Below are 20,327 nucleotides of genomic sequence, written 5' to 3'. Positions count from 1 at the left end.
GCTGAGAATTATATTAAGTGTAATTTATTTTATTTATAAAATTCATTTGCCACCCATCTTACCATAGGGTAACTCCAGGTAGCTTACAAGTACATATACAGTTAAAACATAAAAAGACATTAAAACCAATGACACATGGGGAGGGCAGCATGGAGTGGGCAGGGAGGTGGGATCTGTTATTACTCAGCCACCTCCATTGCACTGTACCCCCACCGGGGCCCCAAGCCAATTGACACAACCACATTTTTATGAAAAGATACGATGGTTGGGGCCAACCTCACATTGGGAGGCAAGATGTTCCAGAAGACAGGAGCAACAGCAAAGAAGGCCTTCTTCCTGGACTCCACTACCCAGAATAATCAGGTTGATGGGACCGGCAGCATACCTCCTCTGCCAGCACGAGTGGTACAGGCCAATCCCACGTGGGTGAGACGATCCCTCAAGTAATTCAATGTAACAGAGAAATAGTATATGGGAAACACTGCCATATGTGATGGCAAATGTTAGGTTTGTACCAAGAATATCTCCTTTCAATCCCTTCAGAATCCATAGTTGACAGAATCCACTGGAGGATGGCTTTCTGTTTCATTTAGGTGCCACTGGAAATCTGCCTTTGCTTTTCTGGTTTTCTTTCTCCCTTTTTTCTTTTTACCATCAACCTTAGTTTAGTAGACTATGCAGTGGTCCCCAACCCCTGGTCCGCGGACCGGTGCCGGGCCATGGAGTACCTGGCACCGGGCCGCACAGCGGCCGGGGGCCATGATCGCTGCAGCGGCCGGGGGCCATGATTGCTGCAGCGGCTGGGGGACATGATCGCTGCAGCGCAAAGGCTCCTGGGCCGTGCGCAAAAGCTCCTGGGCCGTGCGCAAAGGCTCCAGGGAAGAGAGCCCCACGCAGGTACGCAATCAATGTGTCGTCGCGAACAACGCCCCCTCACCCCTGCGCGCGCTCAGCGGGCCACGGTAAAATTATCAAAGGCTGACTGGTCCGCGGCGATAAAAAGGTTGGGGACCACTGGACTATGGGGTCAAGGTGAAAATCAGCTATTCAGCTTTGTCAGCAAACAGAATGTTTCCTGTGTCCTATGAATATTCTGCAAGATCAGCCCATGAACGGTTCATTACAGTGATCCAAATGGGAGGAGACCAAAGCATGAGTAACAGTGAGCAAAACTTCCCCATCTGAAAAGGGCCATATCTGGCATATAAGAGCGATGTACAAAGACACGCCCAGGCATAATTACTCAAGCAGGAATTGAGTCCAAGAAGATTCTCTCCTCCAAATACAGGTATTCCTCAACCTACGGCCACAATCGAGACTGAAAATTTATGTTGCTAAGTGAAACATTTGCTAAGTGAGTTATCTCCATTTTACGACTTCCCTTGCTCCAGTTAAGAGAATCATTGCATTTATTAAGTTAGTTACATGATTGTTATGTGAATCTGGCTTCCCCATTGTCCTTGCTTGCCATAAGGTCACAAAAGGGGACCCCAGGACACTACAACTTTCATAAATATGAACCACATGCCAAGAATCTGAATTTTGATCACGTGACCCTGGGGATGCGGCAGTGGTTGCAAGGGTGAAAAATGGTCGTAAGTCACATTTTCAGTGTAATAACTTTGAATGGTCACTAAATGAACTGTTGTAAGTCAAGGACATATACAGTACATATACACTAGCTCTGCATAGTGAAGCATTGCCCCATGCTATTTAATATTCAATATCTCTGAAATGGGAGAGCTTCTGTTTCCAAAGTTATTCCATCTTGTCGGGATTAAGTCAAAGCATGATCATTCCCACACAGCGGGGGTGAGTTCCTGCCAGTTCTAACCTCTTCTATAGAAGAGGTTCCACAAATCTACAGTGTTGTTTAGAACCGGTTCCAGTTCCCTCCCCCCGCCCATCCGCAAATCATCAAGATGAAGAGCGAGAGGAGGAATTCTGGGAGTTGAAGTCCACAAGTCTTAAAGCTGACAAGTTTGAACACCCCTGGAGGTTTTTTCCCTAAAGGGTTAGGGGTGCAAGGGTCTTGTAACTTGACAGCTTTAAGACGCATGTGCTTCAAATGCCAGAGTTTCTGAGCCAACATTTTGGTTGCTAAGCAAGAGTGTTGTTAAGTGAGTTTCACCACATTTTATAAGTTGGCCATGCCCACCTGGTCACATGGCTGGCAAGCCACTCCCACCCAGTCACATGGCCGGCAAGCCACCCCCACAAAACAGGCCACACCTACAGAAGAGGTTCTAAAAAATTTTGAAACCCACCACTGCCACACAGACATTTGTAGTGTCTAGTTGCATTGGGATGTGAGAATGATTCTAGAAGATGAAGAGAAGAGTTGCTACCTAGGGAATGATTAGATAAAAGTGCAGAGAAAGAAACTCAATCCATTTTATGAGACAGTAAAAAGAGAAGGTGAGAAATTTGCACTTTCACACTTGCAAGATTCTGTTAATGTAGCCTTTCAATAAAATAGAATTAGCTCTTGTCATGATGCCTGTCTGGTTTTCTTGGGTGACTGACACTAATCACTGGAACAAAACAGTCAATCAGATCTTCTATTCAGCTCAAAGTTGAAGTATATAATTGAACATCACGTACCTATTGATGGGAAGTTGATGGGTGATTTAATTGAAATACTTCATATAGTTAAATAAGAACAGTAGGGGTAGCAACCCCTGTGACACCCCACAACGAGGGGGGAGGGAGTTCTGCCCAACCAATCTGAGCAATTTTATCCACTAGATGTCCTTACAGTGACTCAGGAAGTGCTCTTCCAGGTACTTGATGAACACTATTTAGAGAGATCTATGCATCAGATGCTCAGTCATGCATTTGGGACAATTCACAATGTTAGAACTTAAGGTCATCCATTAGGATCAAATACATGGAGATTCATCATAGAAGGGAAAAATAAGTAAATGGTGGAATTGGCTACCAATAATTCTGGTAAAATCTGGTAATTTGGATGGTTTTAAAAGTGAATGTGAGAGGCTCAGAATCAAATAATACGATGGCTAATATTATCTCCTGAATCATAAACCCTTAAATCTTTGTTGCTAGGAAGGGACCAGAAAGGGGAGCCGTCATTGAACATTCCATGCATACCAGCTTCCCAGCTCTATCCAGTTAATCTTGTGTAATGCTGAATGCTAGACTAAATGTCTTGAGTCAAAAGGGCTATTCTGATAATCTTACCTTCTCAGGTTGGAGAAGGGCATTTAACCTATCATTCTACCGCAACCAGAGAACATTACGTAAAAATTTTGTGACATTTTGTTCTGAAATTTTGCTCATGGGAAAATTTGAAATCAGAAACTTACAAAGTTACATTTGATGTTTCCAATAAGATAGCTTCCTTTTAGATAAGTAGCATGTTGCCTGTAGAAATTGCTACCCGAAAATGTTTGCAAAAATATTTCTCGTGTAGGAAATTTCATCACTGCTAAGATAATACCACACACAGGTTTTTCCTCTGTGATAGAAAAGAATAAAGTGGGATTCTTTGCCCAAATATCCTGGAATCATCATCTTTTTTACTTCTCAATTCTAGGTATGTGGCAGGTTTCTTTTCAAAACCGCCACCTCCTTTTATTACACATCAGGGAAATTAGAATGTAATTTCCTTTCCTGGCATTGAAGCATTTTTAGGTTTATTAGAGGGTGGCAGTGTTGTCATTCAGCGCTATAACCTCCATCTGCCTGGGCATTACTGGAATGCTAATTGTGTTGGTTTGTTAAACAAGCATGAAATCACAGCAAAGCAAAGCATGAACATGCCTGAGATTGTGAAAGCAGTTGCCCAGTTTGAGAAGCTACAGACATCCAAATTAAATATAATCCACTCTTTTTTATATATAAGCAGTTTTATTAGGGAGGCTTTCCAGCCTCCATGTCTACAGGGAGATTCCCTAGGGCATGGTTTCCAGCCAGAAGCTATCAGCATAGACTGGGCTTTTATTTTCCTCCAGTGCATCTTGTAAAAATTGAAATAATGTTTTGGGATGAGAAATAAAGAGGATTGTTATTGTTTAACCCAGAGACGGTGGAAGAAATCTTACGTTTTGACCCAATTCATATTTGATTTGATTATTTAACTTGAAGACTATAATGACAAATATTCTGACTTCTGTACACAAATGCATCATCAGAAAAGGTATATATTGTAGGACTTTTTTGTTAGAACTTACGTCAACCTGAGTCTTTAACAAAATTCAATAGGAATGGACCAGGGGTGGGTTTCTGCTGGCTCTAACTTCTTCTGTAGAAGAGATTCCACAAATATACCGAACCTGTTAGAAGAGGTTCCTCACGGAGCGCCTGCCCCGCCTGCCTCGGTCGCTTCCCCTGCCCGTTCCATCGCCGCTCATAGGCGGTAGCTCCTAGGACCTCCCTGAACGTGCCTAGGGAGTATGGCCACCAGCAAAGCACAGGGGCATTCCAGGGCATCCCCCCACTGGTTCCCAACTCCCTTCCTGGCAAAGTTTTCCAAGGTGTGGTTTCAAAAGCAGCCTCCCATCCCTTGTGCTCAGCTCTCGCTGAGCTCCGGGAAGGAGGAGAAGAGCCTTTGGGGAGTGTGGAGGAGGAGGCGAGTGCGCGGGGCAGTGCCAGCTGGGCAACTGGTGCTAAGAAAGCGTCTCACAGCTTTTGAAGGGAGGAGGGGCGAAGGAAAGGGAGAATGCGGAGTCGCCTTTCAGGGAGGCCAGCACTGCCACCAGAGTCTAAAACCTTTGGCAGCTCCAGACAGGTGAGGCGGGGAGTGAAGACCCAGGCGGTTTCCTTTGCTCCCCTTGCAAAGGAGTAGTAGGCGTCATTTTTGCATTCCTGCCTCTGCTGGACTTCGCACTCTTCTCTGCGTACTCGCGACCTCAATAGACGTCCAGAAGCGGTGGGGGCTGTCGGACTGGAAGCCCAAGCCCCATTAGCCCCAAAAGCCGCTTCTGGACATCTATTGCAGTTGCAAGGAGCGCATAAAGAGTGTGAAGTCCAGCAGAGGCAGGAAGATTATTGGTGCTCCCCAGTCACTTCCTAGAGTGCCAAGAACTTTCCTGCCTCCGCTGGACTTTGCGCTGTTCTCCGCACCTCCTGGCAAGTGCGCAAACAAGGATCAGGCTGCCTGATCCTCTATTGCTCGTTTGCCCTTTCACCCACCTGGACCACTTCGGCGCTGCTCTGGTTACCTCTGTCCGTCCGCGCCCAACAGCTGCAGCGACATCATCAAAATGAAGAGCGAGAGGGAAGCACCTGGCCGGAAGATGGCCTGGTCGCTGCTTAGGTAGGGCTCCGGGGCCCCTTTGCTTCCAAGCCACTTCATCTTGATGTCGCCACAGCTGCTGGGCAAGGACGGACGTAGGTAGCCAGAGTAGCGCCGAGGTGATCCGGGCAGGCAAAACAGCGAGCGATGGAGGATCAGGCAGCCTTTGAATTGTTTCTCTCTCTCTAAATATTCAATTTAACTGTACCTTTCACTGCCACTTTTGACTTAGAAAAGTCACTTCCAGCTGCGTTTGAGGCTTTGCACACATATTCAGCCGAATCAGTTTTAGTAACTGCTTGGATCTCTAAGAGAACTGTTCCATTTGCCAACCTGAAGCTGCATTTATCAGAGGATCTAAGCCAGTGTTTCTCAACCTTGGCAACTTGAAGATGTCCGGACTTCAACTCCTAGAATTTTCCAGCCAGCATTCTCTGGCTGGGGAATTCTGAGAGTTGAAGTCCAGACAACTTCAAGTTGCCAAGGTTGAGAAACACTGATCTAAGCTCTCTCCCAGCTTTCAGACACTGGATCTTAATGGACTGTGATGCAACTACATGGCAAGCAAGTTGCAGGATCTTGCCTTCATCTATTGTCACTGGTTTAAGAGGTTGATCAAATACCGGAGGCTTTTTAGGTTCTGAAATGTGATAACATTAAGAAAGCAAGAAGAGGAAACTAGTTAGATTATCATTCATCTTAATTTTTTTTAAAAAGTACATATCAAGGTTAGAACAATATGATACAATGAATTAATTCCATTTTCTCAGTACAATTTTTTTTATAGGAAAAAGAATTTTCTGTTTGGTATCATATGGAATTCTGATATTTAGTGAGCATGTTTTAAGATGATATACAAAATGTTTGATATGCAATATCAACTACCTATCTTTTATGCTAAATGTAACATGAATATTGTCAAGATGAAGGTCTTTTTAAATATGGAAAAAAATTGTAGATGGATGAATACTTCTAGCTGGATCATAGATGGGAGACAGTGAAATGAATGTACATTTTATTGGCATACTTTTATCTATAGATGCAGATGCTGGTGAGTCATAAAAATTGTGTGTGTGTGTGTGTGTGTGTGTATGTATGTATGTATGTATGTATGTATGTATGTATGTATGTATGCATGCATGTATATAGGAATTCTGGAAGTTGAAGTCCACAAGTCTTAAAGCTGTCAAGTTTGCACAACCCTTGGGGTTTTTTTCTAAAGAGTTAGGGGTGCAAGGGTCTTGTAACTTGACAGCTTTAAGACTTGCGTGTTTCAAATGCCAGAGTTTCTGAGCCAACATTTTGGTTGCTAAGCAAGAGCGTTGTTAAGTGAGTTTCACCACATTTTGCAAGTTGGCCATGCTCACCCAGTCACATGACTACCAAGCCACTCCCACCCATTCACATGACTGCCAAGCCATTCCCACAAAACATGCCACACCTACAGAAGAGGTTCTAAAAAAATTTGAAACCCACCACTGGAATGGACACATCTAATTTTGTTCCATTTCATTTCTGCATAATTTCTGTGGTTTACTCAATTTCTACTTTAATCTGAATTTCTTTTAAACTTTATTGCACTAGTTAGAGAAGGGTGAAATCTCTTGAGGCAAAGATCCATTTGTATACTTGCAGATATGGATTCCTCTCCATCTCTTCACACATGGATAGATTTTGAATATGAAGTTGAATAATAACCAGAATTGCTCTTTCACCTAAAATATACATAGATTTAATCCAGGAAGCAATGTCATTGGATGGTGTCTTGACAGTGAATTCTTTGGAGTAAATTGCTTCTATATGGATGTAGTAGGTATTTTCTTTTTCTGCTGAAATAAATAACAACTACAGCTTAGCAGAAACATATTTCATTTATGTAACCATACATAAATCTTGGGGGTGGGGGGGTGGATGACGGCTTCATCCTATAAATGTTGCAGAAATTAGTTAAAATTAAAGAGCAAGTTCAAACAAGAACTGACCTGGATTGTAACTTCAGGTAGTGTGCCAGTTAATCTCTGAAACTCTTCGCTTAATTTATGATGTTTACCAGCAGTGCAAGCTGTAATATTAGACTGCTTCCTTTGGGAATGATAGGCTGCCTCTTTGCCACTGCCTATTATAGAGCCCAATATTTTTCTGTGTGAAAATTACAGAATATGACTGCATGGAAAGAAATCCATGCAAAGTAGTATTTTATTGATTTTTAAATGTTTCTAACAATGTGGCTAGTCACTGGGAATTGGGCAGCATATACATTTAATGAATAAATAAATATACAGGGTTGAAAACACAAAAGGACTCTTCCAACTGGAAATCAAACTACAGCTGCTTCTCCTGAATGAACCCCAACTATAGTAATACTACTGGAGATAGTTTGTATCCACTGGAGGCATTCACCCGATAGCTCATAGGCCTTGGGTGGAAATCTTCATTAGAGCAGGGGTCTCCAACCTTGGCCACTTGAAGACTTGTGGACTTCAATTCCCAGAATTCCTCATTGGAATGGCTGAGGAATTCTGGGAGTTGGAGTCCACAAGTCTTCAAATGGCCAAGGTTGGAGACCCCTGCATTAGAGTACAGGTAGTCCTTGATTTACAACAGTTTGTTTAGTGACTGTTCAAAGTTACAATGGCACTGAAAAAAGTGAGTTTTTTCACACAGATGACCGTTGCAGCATCCCCCATGGATTTACATTCGGATGCTTCTTCATATTTATGACAGTTGCAGTGTTCCATGGTCATGTGACCACCTTTTGACAAAGAAAGTCAATGGGGAAGCCAGATCCACTGAATAATAACCATGTTAGTAATTTAACAACTGCAGTCATTCAGTTAACAAATGCGGCAAGAAAAGTCATAGAATGGGACAAAGCTCACTTAACAAATTTCTCACTTAAAAACATAAATTCTGGACTCAATTGTGATCGTAAGTTGTGGACCTCCTGTATCTTCAATGAGAATCCATTTGTCAGACCCCACCCATCTACCTTCCTTTTCCCATTACTACTCTTCAATTGTTTATGGATAGAAATGAGCCCTGTCCCTCATCCATGACACTGAAGAACAGAACAGTCTTTGTGTCTCTTTGAGCCCTTGTGAAGATGAATATGCTTGTCGAAGTCTACAAAAATAAGATGAAAAGATAGTTGATAAGTTGCAATAAAAAATGATTAAACAAGAATGAAGACAGGAAAAGATTGATTGCAGGGAGATAGGTTTGATGGAGAAATGAGCCCAGTCCTTGTCCTATGAACCCAGCCTTTACTTTGGCTCAACATATATGACTGTTCATGGATGGGAATAGTGCATCCATCCTGGTTATCCCATTGGACCCACTGCAGGGTTGGGATAAGAGGCATTGTTCTGCAGTGGTTCTCCATAGTGAGGGGGGAGGAGTATCCAGGATGGTGTTGACTTTGTCCTCTCATGATTGGATGAGTCAGATAAGCTCTTTGGGTAACGCCCCCTGGCCAGCAGGACTACCCATTCTTCTGACTCATCTCCTCAAGGAAAAGTTGCACTACTCAGTAACTCCGGTAATTTACAAAGGAGTAAGGAAAATAAACTTGGATCCGGCGAATCCTGCCTCCCTTCATCGAACACAGCCTCCTCCTGCAAGGACTGGACTGCCACAAGCCCCCTGGGGCGGCACGCTGCCCTGGCCACTGAGTGAGACGGAGTCACTCAGGGAGGACAATTGCCGGGCAGGCAGGAGGAGAGGGCAATATGCTTCCTAGAAGCAGCCCTTGATGCAGAGGCTAATCAGGAGCAGAAGCGCTCCTCTGCTCCCCTCGGGTTGAGCCACGAAGCTGGCTAAAATACCCTGGAACACCTGTGCTGGCAGCCGACAAGGTGAGAGCCGGAAAGGCTTAAAAAGAGCTGCGGAAGACAGGGGAGAGAGCTGCAGCCATGGCAAGCCTGCAAAGGCAAAAGCCATTTCCATGTGCTCCAGCAAGGAGGAGCCGTTTGAATTTGGAGCCGGGGCCATCTTGAAACCACATGGTCCAAGATGGCTGCCCCCAGCAGCTCAGAGCCTCAACTCTCAGCCCTCCAGCCACAACCGGAGGCTTGTGGAGCCCTTGAAAGGTGAGAAACCATCGCAGAGGCATTAGCCAAGGGCGGGGGATGCAGCAAAGGGCCAACAGGAGGCTTGTTAAGGGAGTTAGAGGCAGGCGGTGGATCTCCCCCCCCTACTTCCTAGATGAATCAAGACTGCACGAACCCCCCCCCCCCCCAACCTGAGAACTCCTCACCTCCCAGAGGAGGATTCCCTTCGGCTTGGTGCTTCAGAAATCCTACCTAAAAGCCCGTTCTCTCCCTTTCTAACTGCATAGTAACAGGAAAAGCCCCCCCCACCCTTAAGGACACTCTCCTTTAAGGAGGAGAAAGAGACTTGGCGAGAATGCCATCAGAAAAAGGCTAAGTCTCCTTCACCCTTAAGAAAATTCTCCTTGAGTAGGAGAAGGAGGGGGGAGGGGCGGGAAGTCCCTGAGCAGGAGGCAAAACAAAAGCTGTTTTTTGTGGCTAAGTTCTGAGGGCGGGGCGATGGCAATTGCCTTGCAAAACCATTTGGAAAGAAGGGGGGAGGGGCCCCACGTGGCCAAGCCAAGGAAGAGTATTCAGCCCCCAGGGAGAGACAGAAGAACCTCCAATCAGGTTAGAGATTACCCCCCTCCCCCAAGGCTTTCCAAGGGTGGGGGTGAATAGGCAAAGAGTAAATGCTATACAATACAATACTATGCAATACAATAGCAGAGGGGGCAGGAACCTTGTAGGTCTTCTAGCCCAACCCCTCGCCTAAGCAGAAATTCCTACACCATTTCAGACAAATGGCTATCATTACTAGTCAGCCCTGTAGCTCAATGGTTAACAGCTGACTCTGTAAACCACTTAGAGAGGGCTGAAAGCCCTATGAAGCAGTATATAATTCTAACTGCTATTGCTATTACCATCCAACAGCTGCTTAAAAATCTTCCACTGTTGGGGCATTCACAACGTCCGGAGGCAGGTTGTTCCACTGATTAATTGTCTAACTGTCAGGAAATTTCTCCCCAGTTCTAAGTTGCTTCTCTCCTTATTAGATTCCACCCATTACTTCTAATTCTGCACTCAGATGCCTTGGAGGATAATCAGGTTGCCTCTTCCCTGTGGCAACCCCTGAGATATTGGAACACTGCTATCACGTCTCCACTAGTCTTTCCTTTCAGTAAACTAGACCTGCCCAATTCCTGCAACCGTTCTTCATAGGCTTTAGCCTCCAGCCTGATCCCTCTGTTGCTCTTCTCTGCACTCTCCCTAGAACCCCCACATCCTTTCTACATCATGGTGACCAAATTGAATGCAGAATCCCAATCTGGCCTTTCCAAGGCCTTATAAGGTGGAATGAACATTTCACGGGAGCTTGATTCTATTCCTCTGTTTATGCAGCCAAAAACTGTGTTAGGTTTTCTGGCAGCTATTGCACACCGCTGGCTCATATTAAAGGGTGGTCCACCAGGACTCCAAGATCCCCTTCACAGTTACTACTGTGGAGCAAGGTATTCTGTACCTGTGCACTTCACCTTCGTTGCCTAAAGGTAGAACCTTACCTCTTTGAATCCCATTTCCCTAGGTAGTGCCCAATGTTCAAGGGTACCAAGATCCTTCTGTATCTTTAGCCTGTATTCTGAAGTGTTGGCTATTCCTGCCAGCTTGGGGTCACCTGCTAACCTGATGACCCCCCCCCCATCAGCATTTAACAAACAGAGAGCTAACGGTCATTCTGGCTCCTTCTCATTACCGCTTGAGATAACAGCAGTTCTTAAAGAAACAGTACTACTATCATGGCATTTATTTTGCTATCCCAAATGTTAGCTTACACACCTAACACCCTCATTCAAATCACTGATGAAGATGTTGAAGAGTACTGGGCTCAACACTGAGCCTTGGGGGACTCACTGCACTCTTCCCTCCATGAAGAGGCAGTCCCATTGAGGAGTACAGGGGTGTGCACCAGTTACCAAGGTACCTGGTGTGACTAGGTCTAATCCTCAGTCTTCTACTTTATCTAGTAGTAGGTTATGGTCTACCTTATCAGGACTTGCTGAAGTCCAAGTTAACTATATCAATGGCATTCCTATGGTCCACTAGGGTTGTCACCGTAATCTAAGAAGATTTGTAGATTTAGATTTATTGAACATTTATAGGCCGCCCTTTTCCCTGAGGGGACTCAGGGCGGCTTACAACAATGGGGGAAGGGAGTGCAAAACAAGACATAAAAGAAACGTGAATAAAAAATTAACTATAAAACACAACATTCATTACGGCTAGTCTAGTATGATCTGTTTTTGACAAACCCATGTTGGCTTTGGGCTCTCGAGCCGGTTTTCTCACTTTCTGAAGGGGGGGAATCACATCAGCAATTCTATAGTGGTTCTCCGGTACTCCAGGAGCTCTGACAGATATAGTTTCAGTTGTTTGGAGATCTCATCCGCCAGCTCCTTCAGATCCCTGGGGTGTAACCCGGTCCTGGGAATTGGACCTTGCCTAAGATAGACAGGCTACCATTTCTTCCCTATCTCATCTTGGGTCCCTAATCTGAATTTGGGGTGCTGTTTTTGATAGGTTGGATAGTTTATCCCTGCTGGTAAAGACAGATGCCAAGCACGAGTTAAATAGTTCGGCTCTACCCCTGCTGCCTGTCACCTTCGGGCCACTTTCTCCCAGCAAGGGACCAATTGTTTCCTTAATCTTTCTTGGTTTTATCAGGCGGGAAGATGCCCCCCTTTTTGTATTTTATTTTATTATTATTATTGTTGTTGTGATTCTTGTTATTATTATTATTTTACCTTTGTGGCAGGCCTTTATTGTGAGCCTTAGCTTCCCTCTCTTCATCGTTACACACACTCTAGTGGCCGCCCATTAAACTCCATCGGTGTTTACATTCAGAATATCTCTGCGCTAATCCTAGCCATAGAATCATAGCACCCTTATGGCCGGGGGGAAAAAAGGGTCAGATAGGCTGGTCCCCATGCCAGAACCCACCACAAACTCAGAATGGGATGCCCGACTATGAGAGATCGCAGAAGCACCTCAGATAGCCTATGAATTTAGACAACTTTCGCTGAGGGCAGAACATATAGCAGGGGTGGGATACATCAGAGCCGACTGGCTCAGCCGGACCAAGGGGACAGTTTGGAGCGGAAGTTGCAGCCAGCAATCTTCAAGGAAATGGCAGAGTGCTTCGGACACCCGGAGATCGACTTATCCGCCACGCCCTCAACGCTCAGCTCCTGAGGGTCATCTCCAGGTACCAGACATGGGGGGGCAGAAGGGGCGGACGATCTGCGAAGCCCCTGGACCAGGGGTTGTCGGTATGCCTTCCGCCCTTACCCCTGATCCCCAGGGTCATATGGGAAACCCTTCGGGAGGGGGCAGAAGGGGTTCTCTTGGTGCCTCTCTGGCCCCGGAGACTGTGGTTGCAGAGCTCCAGTCGCCTTCAACGGAGAGGCCATGGAGATTCCCCCTGGAGGGAATATCCCTTAACCAGGGGTCGCTGGAGCACCCAGACCGTCAATGGCTCCAGCTGACCGCTTAGCTCTTGGAACGGAGCATCCTGGGGAAAGACCCTCCCCCCCCCAGGGTGATGCAGACTATCCAGACTGCCCGCACACCTTCCACAGAGCGTATATATGGCTCCATGTGGCAGGCCTCTGCCTCATGGTGTAATTCCCTGGGGCACAATCCTAGCCAGGCCTCAGTGCCTCAGATTCTGGACCTCTTCCAGGCAGGCCGGGACAGAGGGTTAGCTTCTAACACAATTAGGAGACAGGTCCCGACTTCTCGCCAGTTGTCCTGCGTGGCAGGAACCAGAGCTTGACTCACCTTCCTGTGATCAGACAATTCCTCAAGGGGGCTTCCAACCCCAAACCGCACGCAGCGTTCAAGTACCATTCCCGGGACTTACACAGGGTAGGGGACGCTCCAATAGGTGCTCCATCTGAGCCTTTACGAACAGCTTCCCTTAAGTTACTGATTCTCACGGTGGCCTTTCTGGTGGCCATCCCCCCCGCCAGGCAGATATATGAACTGCAAGCTCTCCACCGGGGAGGGTCTCTGCTTCCCCCATTAAGACAGAGTGGGGTTACGCCCTTCATCCCAAGGTGGGCTTCTGCTTCCATCAAACCCAGGAACTGATTTGCCCAACTTCTGTCCAGACGGGGGGGAAAGAAGGGGCTCACTCTGGGCATAAGGAGGGCCCTGAGGATTATCTCAGGAGAACCAGGCCAGTCAGGAAATCCGAAGCTCTGTTTGTTTCCTTCCAAATAGGGGCCTGGGTAACAGGGTGACTTCCACCACAATAGGTAGGTGGTTGCAAACCTGCGTTGCCACTGCATACCAATCACAGGGCTTACAGACACCAATCATATCACAGCTCACTCCACGCGGAGCGCAGCCACATCCAGGGCCTGGGCCACGCAGACAGCCCTGGCCGGAATCTGCAGGGCAGCCACGTGGGCTTCCCCCTCTCCCTTTGCTAGGAACCATAAACTGGACTCTTTTACCCCGCAGGGCAAAAGCCTCTTGGACGCAGGGCCTCTTGGACGCAGGGCGCTGCAGGCGGTTCACAGGGCGGAGCCCACGCCTCAACTGGCACAAGCGGGGGACATGGGGCCTCTGGGGTCTCCCTCCCTAGGGACGTGCAGGCTTTGGTACGTCCCATCCTGGATACTCCTCCCCCCTCACTATGGAGAAAGGGCGTTGGTACTTACCTGATACGCCTCTTCTCATAGTGGGGGGAGGAGTATCCAGTCCCTCCCTGACTATGTTTGTACGACTAAGTTTTATGTTCACAGTTTTATGAAGTTATATAAATATTGATGTTGAAGACGATAAAAGCTAAGAACTGAATTAAGAGTCTGGAGTGAATGGTGCAACGAGTCGGATGGAGCTCTTCGTCAAAAGAATGGGTAGTCCTGCTGGCCAGGGGGCGTTACCCAAAGAGCTTATCTGACTCATCCAATCATGAGAGGACAAAGTCAACACCATCCTGGATACTCCTCCCCCCACTATGAGAAGAGGCGTATCAGGTAAGTACCAACGCCCTTTCTATGCAGTCCTCAGTGGATGATTCCAGTATATGAGAGAGGAGGAGATGTTGGCTGGTTTCCCTTGATATATAGCAGTGATGACTAACCTTTTTGTCCTCGCATGCCAAAAGCTTGCGTGCATGTGTGACAGCATGCAGGTGTGGGGCCACCCCCATAATGCAATGCATGTGTGATACCCCCTGTGTCCTGCCCCTTGTATATGCACATATGACCCCATGTGCTTCCTGCACCGCCCCCAACGCTTGCATACATGACCCCCCACGCACACACCATTTAGTCCTAGCAGGCATCTCTGAAGCCTCCTGGGAGCAAAAACAGTCCGCAGGGGGTTTTTCCTCTTCCCCACAGTCCCCCTGCCCCCGCATATGCGTGTGTGCCCCCACCCCCAAGCATGCATACATGTCTCCCGCATGCGTGGCAGAGACCTGAAAATCAGCTGGGTGGCGGGAGGCGCACACACATGCATGGTGGAGCTGAGCTGGGCGATGGCTCATGTGCCCGCAGAGAGGGCTCCACATGCCACCTGCGACATACGTGCCATAGGTTCGCTATCATGGATATATAGGATGTTCAGGGATTGGTCCTCTGCTTCTTAATATTTCCGTGAAGTCACTGAAATACCTTTTTGATGACCTGCGGTTTAATATGATGAAGAAAGTCAACTCTACTTTGTCATGCAGTATCTGGAAGTTGTAGGGATCTGAGTAGTGGAGAACAGACCAAAGATAAATCTTACTAAGTCAAAATTGATAACATCAGAATTCTTTGTCATCACCAGAATATTGTTTGACAAGTAAACACTATAGATCAGGAAGCATATTCATGATTCGGATATTCTTATGGATTCATGGCTCTTCCTGGGATGCCAGGTTGAAATTATCACCAGGTGGGTCTATCTCCAGCTTTAGCTAGTTGTGACATTATCTGGGCAGCAGGAACTGGCCACAGTAAGTCAAGCCCTCATCAGCAAATGTTAGACTACTGCAATGTGTCATATTGGGAATTGTATTTCTGACTGCTGCTCACAAGCTAGAATTGGTTCAAAATGCAGTGGCCCTTGTACTTTCAGTCTCCTAGCATTTGGAACTTGTAATACTGATTTTGTAGACTGCTGGCTGCTTTTCAACACAATTTAAAGTGCTGGCTGTGACCTATAAAGCCTTTATCACAACCAATTACATTCCTTAGGAAGAAACTGTTAAACAGTCCACAATTCTAGGAGGATTGGAGGTCTGAAGTGAGGGTGACACTAGGTTTTCTGTGGCAGTAACTAACTGTAGAACAACCTCCCCATGGAAATCAAGCTAACCCTTTTCTTGCTGACATTTCAGAAATTGTTGAATAAGACATTGTTTCATCTTTAAGTTTTTTTGTTTTTTATGGTTTTGTCTATTGTTTTTATTGTTATCCATGAAGCTTGATTGCCTATTGGAATGGATATTTTGACTGGTCTTTTTATGTTACATATGTATAAGTTACCAAGGGGTTATGATTTTGGAGGGATAGAAATCTGTCTGAATTAATAAATGAGGGGAAAATGGTTCAATTTTCATATCTTTTTCTCTATATGTTCATATAGATTACATTAAGAAATGTAACAAGCTGAATCAGCCCCTTATAGTGTTTTGGTGTGTGTTTTCCTTATGTAGCTTTATAGTTTAGATTTTTTTTAAAAAAAACCACTATTTTAATATAATTCAGTTTTTCATTTGAAAAAGATGGATAATTTTTTTAAAAACATCCTTCACTCAGTTTTTTTAAGAGCATGATCTTTTTTCCCCAAGAAAGTAGATTGTGTAAACATTATGCTTTTAAAATACAATAAATACTGTATAATGTTCATGTCTCATAAAGTTGCACTTTAAAAAAAAACCTGGAAACATGGTCATAAATATGAGTCCATTACTTTTGTAATAACTACATTGATATATTGATTACATGCTTCAGTAGTCATCACAGTAGTCAGTTTCTACCTTATAATGAAACAAGCAGTGCTGGTAGAATTCAATGATCCAGAAACTTTCTAATTCATTAAATCTCTCCAATTCATTTTGCACACTTCTCATATAGGACTCAGTGTTTTAGATATTTTTCGTCTTTAAACCTATTTTTCAGTTGGTTCTATTTTTTTTAATAGTTAAAATTGGCTTCTTCCCTAGAATAATGGTAGCTAGCAACCAATGGCTTTTGGTGGTGGGAGAGAAGGGGATAAAAAGTACTTTTGAATTTGGCAAACATTAATATATAACACTTCTATTTGAAGAAAGTATGCCTACTCATCCCAGCTGTTAGAGAGAAAATTGCCATAAGGTGTTTAGAAAGCTTTCAGTGGTGTTATGGATCTTTATTCAAGCAAAAGTATGAATTCTTCAAATTTTTCAATTAACCATAAAACTTAATTTGTTGTAATAGCTTGAGAAGGAAGATCTCTGTTGAGATATTATAAGTAGTGATCTAGATATAAAGAATAAAGGAAGTTTTTTATTTATTATTACTAAAAAGATATGAGAAACCCAGACAGACAGGAAAAAGAATATTTAAATTACCTATACCCAACTTGACTTGCAGTGATGGTTTTATTATTTAAGTTAGATAGATCAAGTATTAGCTTTTTTTCCCAACATTGTCATCCCAACACATCAAGGTACTCAGCTGGAGAATGGGAAACCTGAACTAAAGAAGGTAGACAGAGCAATAGATTATTTTATTAATGTTTGCACACTGAAAGATGCATATATTTAGGGCTTTTTATATGAGAAAAGCTAAATGTTGGCTTGTATATGAGAAAAGCTAAATGTTAAAACTTCATGGTTTTAAAATCAATACATAAATATACAGTTTCTTTCACCAGAAACAGGTTTACCCAAACATTTGCCCACATAAATTAAAGATTTTCTACTAAAAAAGTAGTCATGTTGACTTAGATATAAATATTGAATATAGTTATGGAATAATATATCCCAGTGAATATTAACCATGATACCTAGGAAGGTACAGAGGTAAATATATTTTGAGAATTTCTAAATCTGGCAACAGTTCTTCACTTTGGAATCATTCAAGGATATTTGCCTGGCTATATTAGAAGACAGATTTCTGGAGTAAATTAGGGATTGTTGATTCAATCTACCAAACAGTTATTTTTGTTCAAGCAAAAGATAAAAATTTAATCAGTAATCTTATTTTTATTGAAGCAAAAAAAATAGTAATATTTAAAATGACTCTCGATATACTCAGACAAATGTCACAATTTAAATCAGAACACATTGCACTTGGAATTTATCATCCAATTTTGTCTTTGAACTTGAACTTGAAAGTGATATTTGAACTGCAAAATTAACATTCAGATATTACTTTTGAAGAATGATAGTCATGTAACAGCAAAAGCACTCTTTTTTTATGCCCATGTATTGCTTTAAAATACAATGTCCTATATGTTTATTCAGTTCAAATGTCTTTAAGGGCCAGATTTTCAGATTAATGTTAAAAATTGAACTGCTTTAGCAATACATGCACAGGTGCCAATTTATTTATTTAAAACATTTATATAGCCAGCCATCTGGGTGGCTGCCAGTCAATGTCTTAAAGTCTTAATGTGCAGAAGAGTTTATGCAACTATATTTCTTTAGAATAACCCTGTGGCTTATATCCGTTTGATTCTGAAGGCAGACAAAGGAAAAATAGTATGAAGTCGGGAATAGCAAATTAGATTTCCTTTGATCCTAGGATGAGAAAGCAAATCTGACTAAGAAGCCTGGAGGTCTACAAGGAGAAGAAAGGATGAATAACCTTTTGACCCATTCTGATATATTAATGAGGAGACATTCTTTTCTATAAGGCAGCCCCTACCTTTTGATTAAAATTCCTAATAAATTGAGTGCCCTTTTGACAACTGGCAAAATCTTGCTTTAAGTCTCTCTGCAAATTCTATTCCCATACCATGGCTCAAAACCTATAAAATGTGTGCACTGCTCATAGAAAAATGGAGCTGGTGTGTTTGGATTTGAGTATTGAGTATTGGAGGCCACACTCTAGGATATGCATTTACAGAAGATGATCAGAATAAGGATGCAGAGTCTGAAAATTCTAGATATTCTAATATATGATTGAAAGTGCTGAATGTGTTGAGGCTTAAGAAAAAAAAGAGTGAAGAAAAAGTCTGAAAATTTTCTACAGAAAGATGAAGCCCAGCTCCAGTGGGGTAGAACAACAATAATTTGTGGGAATTACAGAAATGATTCCATATGAATATTAGGGGGGGGGGGACCTCGTACTGATTAGAATTCCTAAATATTAAGGGAAATTCATAGAACTATTTGTTACTGTAAAAGTCTAGAAGTTGAGATTCTAGAACAGGGATGTCAAACTCAAAGCCCATGGGCTGGATTCAGCCCATGGGGTGCTTAAATTTGGCTTGTGGGGCCATCCTGGAACTAGCAAATGACTGGCCTGCGGTATCTCTGACTGCCAAAACAGGGCACAAGAGATGCACGGCCCCCATATGCCCCATTTTCAGCCTGGGTGGTCTCCTGCAGCACTCTGCCAGCCAAAACGACGTCCAAGGGGGTTCATTTCAGCTATAGTTTTGTAAAGGTCAAGAAAAATAAGGGTAAGTAGATCAGTAAACAGTAAGTATTATGTCTAAAACTTTGATTATCATTTGCTATAGGATATATGATATAGGTTGCAGTTATCCTTAGTCTTAGGCTACTAGCAGAGTCACCATGCAATAGGATGGTTTTCTTTTATTTTGTACAATGGTCTCTGTTCTAAACAGCCTTGAAGGTAGTGCTCTTCTTTAATCTTGTCCAGGTTTCAAATTTCACTTTTAAAGTGTGACAAACTATTCATTGTGTTATCTTGAATTACTATGCTTTCTTTTTGTTTTAGGGCTGAGAAAACAGAAGTTCTGAATGAAGATCTTTTGCAGGTACTATGCTGTTTCTCTCCCTGATACCTTATGCTTGCCATTGTTTGATACTAAAATTTGCCACGCATGAAATAAAAAAAAACAGTCTTTCTGATAGAATTTACTGGGACCAAGAATGACAAAGGTTTCGAGAATAAAGTTGATGTGTTAAGGGAAAGCTCTCTAATATTTTTTTAAAGAAGACTCTACTGTTACATATTTGAACTCTATTTTAGTTAGAAAGTAGAAAATATTAAATTACATTTTTTTAAAAAACACGTTCTGCTAAATGTGAATATGTTTTTGACATGTCATCTTTCTACTGATAGTGAATGCTATTTTCAAAAAAGGTTAACTCCAGAGCAGACTCACTGAATGTTGCTGAATTCTGTGGTACTCTGTGTTTATAGAAGAGATGTCTGAAATATGTCCCTAATCAAGATAAAGGTTTCTGTGTTAGGATCAATTACATTCAGTCATTGGGAAGATGTATGAAACTATATTAAGCTTCTAACATGAGCCTAGACTAGTTTGTAGAGCTGCCTTTCCAAATATGGTAATCTCGAAAAGTTTTGGAATTGACCTTTCATCAGCTCCAAACAACTTGACTAATGGCTGTGCTAGCTGAGATTATAGGTATTCTTGTCCAAAGCTTTTGAGGGAAAGTTACTTAAAAAACAGTCCCTTCCAGATATTAGGTATTCATGTGTAGGCTGGGTCACACAGAATAAATTCAATCAAGTCCATTATATTTTTGTCTCTTGGACATCCGTGACTCCTGCCATTGTGATAGTTACTTGTGTATATTCTGCCTAGGTCTTACGTTCCTATTCAGAGATTCTAAATATAAAACAGATGGTCAGTAGGAACAACTTGAGGATATGTAACTGGCCTGGCTTTTATTTAATGAGTTGTACAATTGACCTAAGTCTAATGTTTATGTCTGCATTATATAGGTTAGCTTTCCACAAAAGCCTACTTATATTTCAATGCACTGGCCCTCTGCCCTGTCAAATACTTTTAAGTGTACACCTGCCTGACTCATTGAACACTTGGGAACTAAGGCATAACTG

At 43.4% G+C, this 20,327-nt stretch overlaps 1 protein-coding gene across 1 annotated transcript in view; it reads left to right on the top strand.

Moving 5' to 3' along the window:
* The window catches only part of LOC106540516 (rho GTPase-activating protein 44), a 116,976-nt gene that overhangs the window by 56,302 nt on the left and 40,347 nt on the right, over positions 1 to 20,327 (top strand). The window contains exon 2 of the mRNA XM_014055702.2: positions 19,236 to 19,275. Coding sequence (XP_013911177.2) covers positions 19,236 to 19,275 — 40 coding nt within the window. The remainder of the gene's footprint in view (positions 1 to 19,235; positions 19,276 to 20,327) is intronic.

This window comes from Thamnophis sirtalis, unplaced genomic scaffold (assembly GCF_051295495.1).
Source record: "Thamnophis sirtalis isolate CommonGarterSnake01/CBP01778 unplaced genomic scaffold, rThaSir2_p1.2 scaffold_3, whole genome shotgun sequence".
In the NCBI taxonomy this organism is placed as follows: Eukaryota; Metazoa; Chordata; class Lepidosauria; order Squamata; family Natricidae; genus Thamnophis; species Thamnophis sirtalis.
The sequence above is the reverse complement of the archived record's forward strand: the minus strand, read 5'-3'. Positions and strand labels throughout refer to the sequence as shown.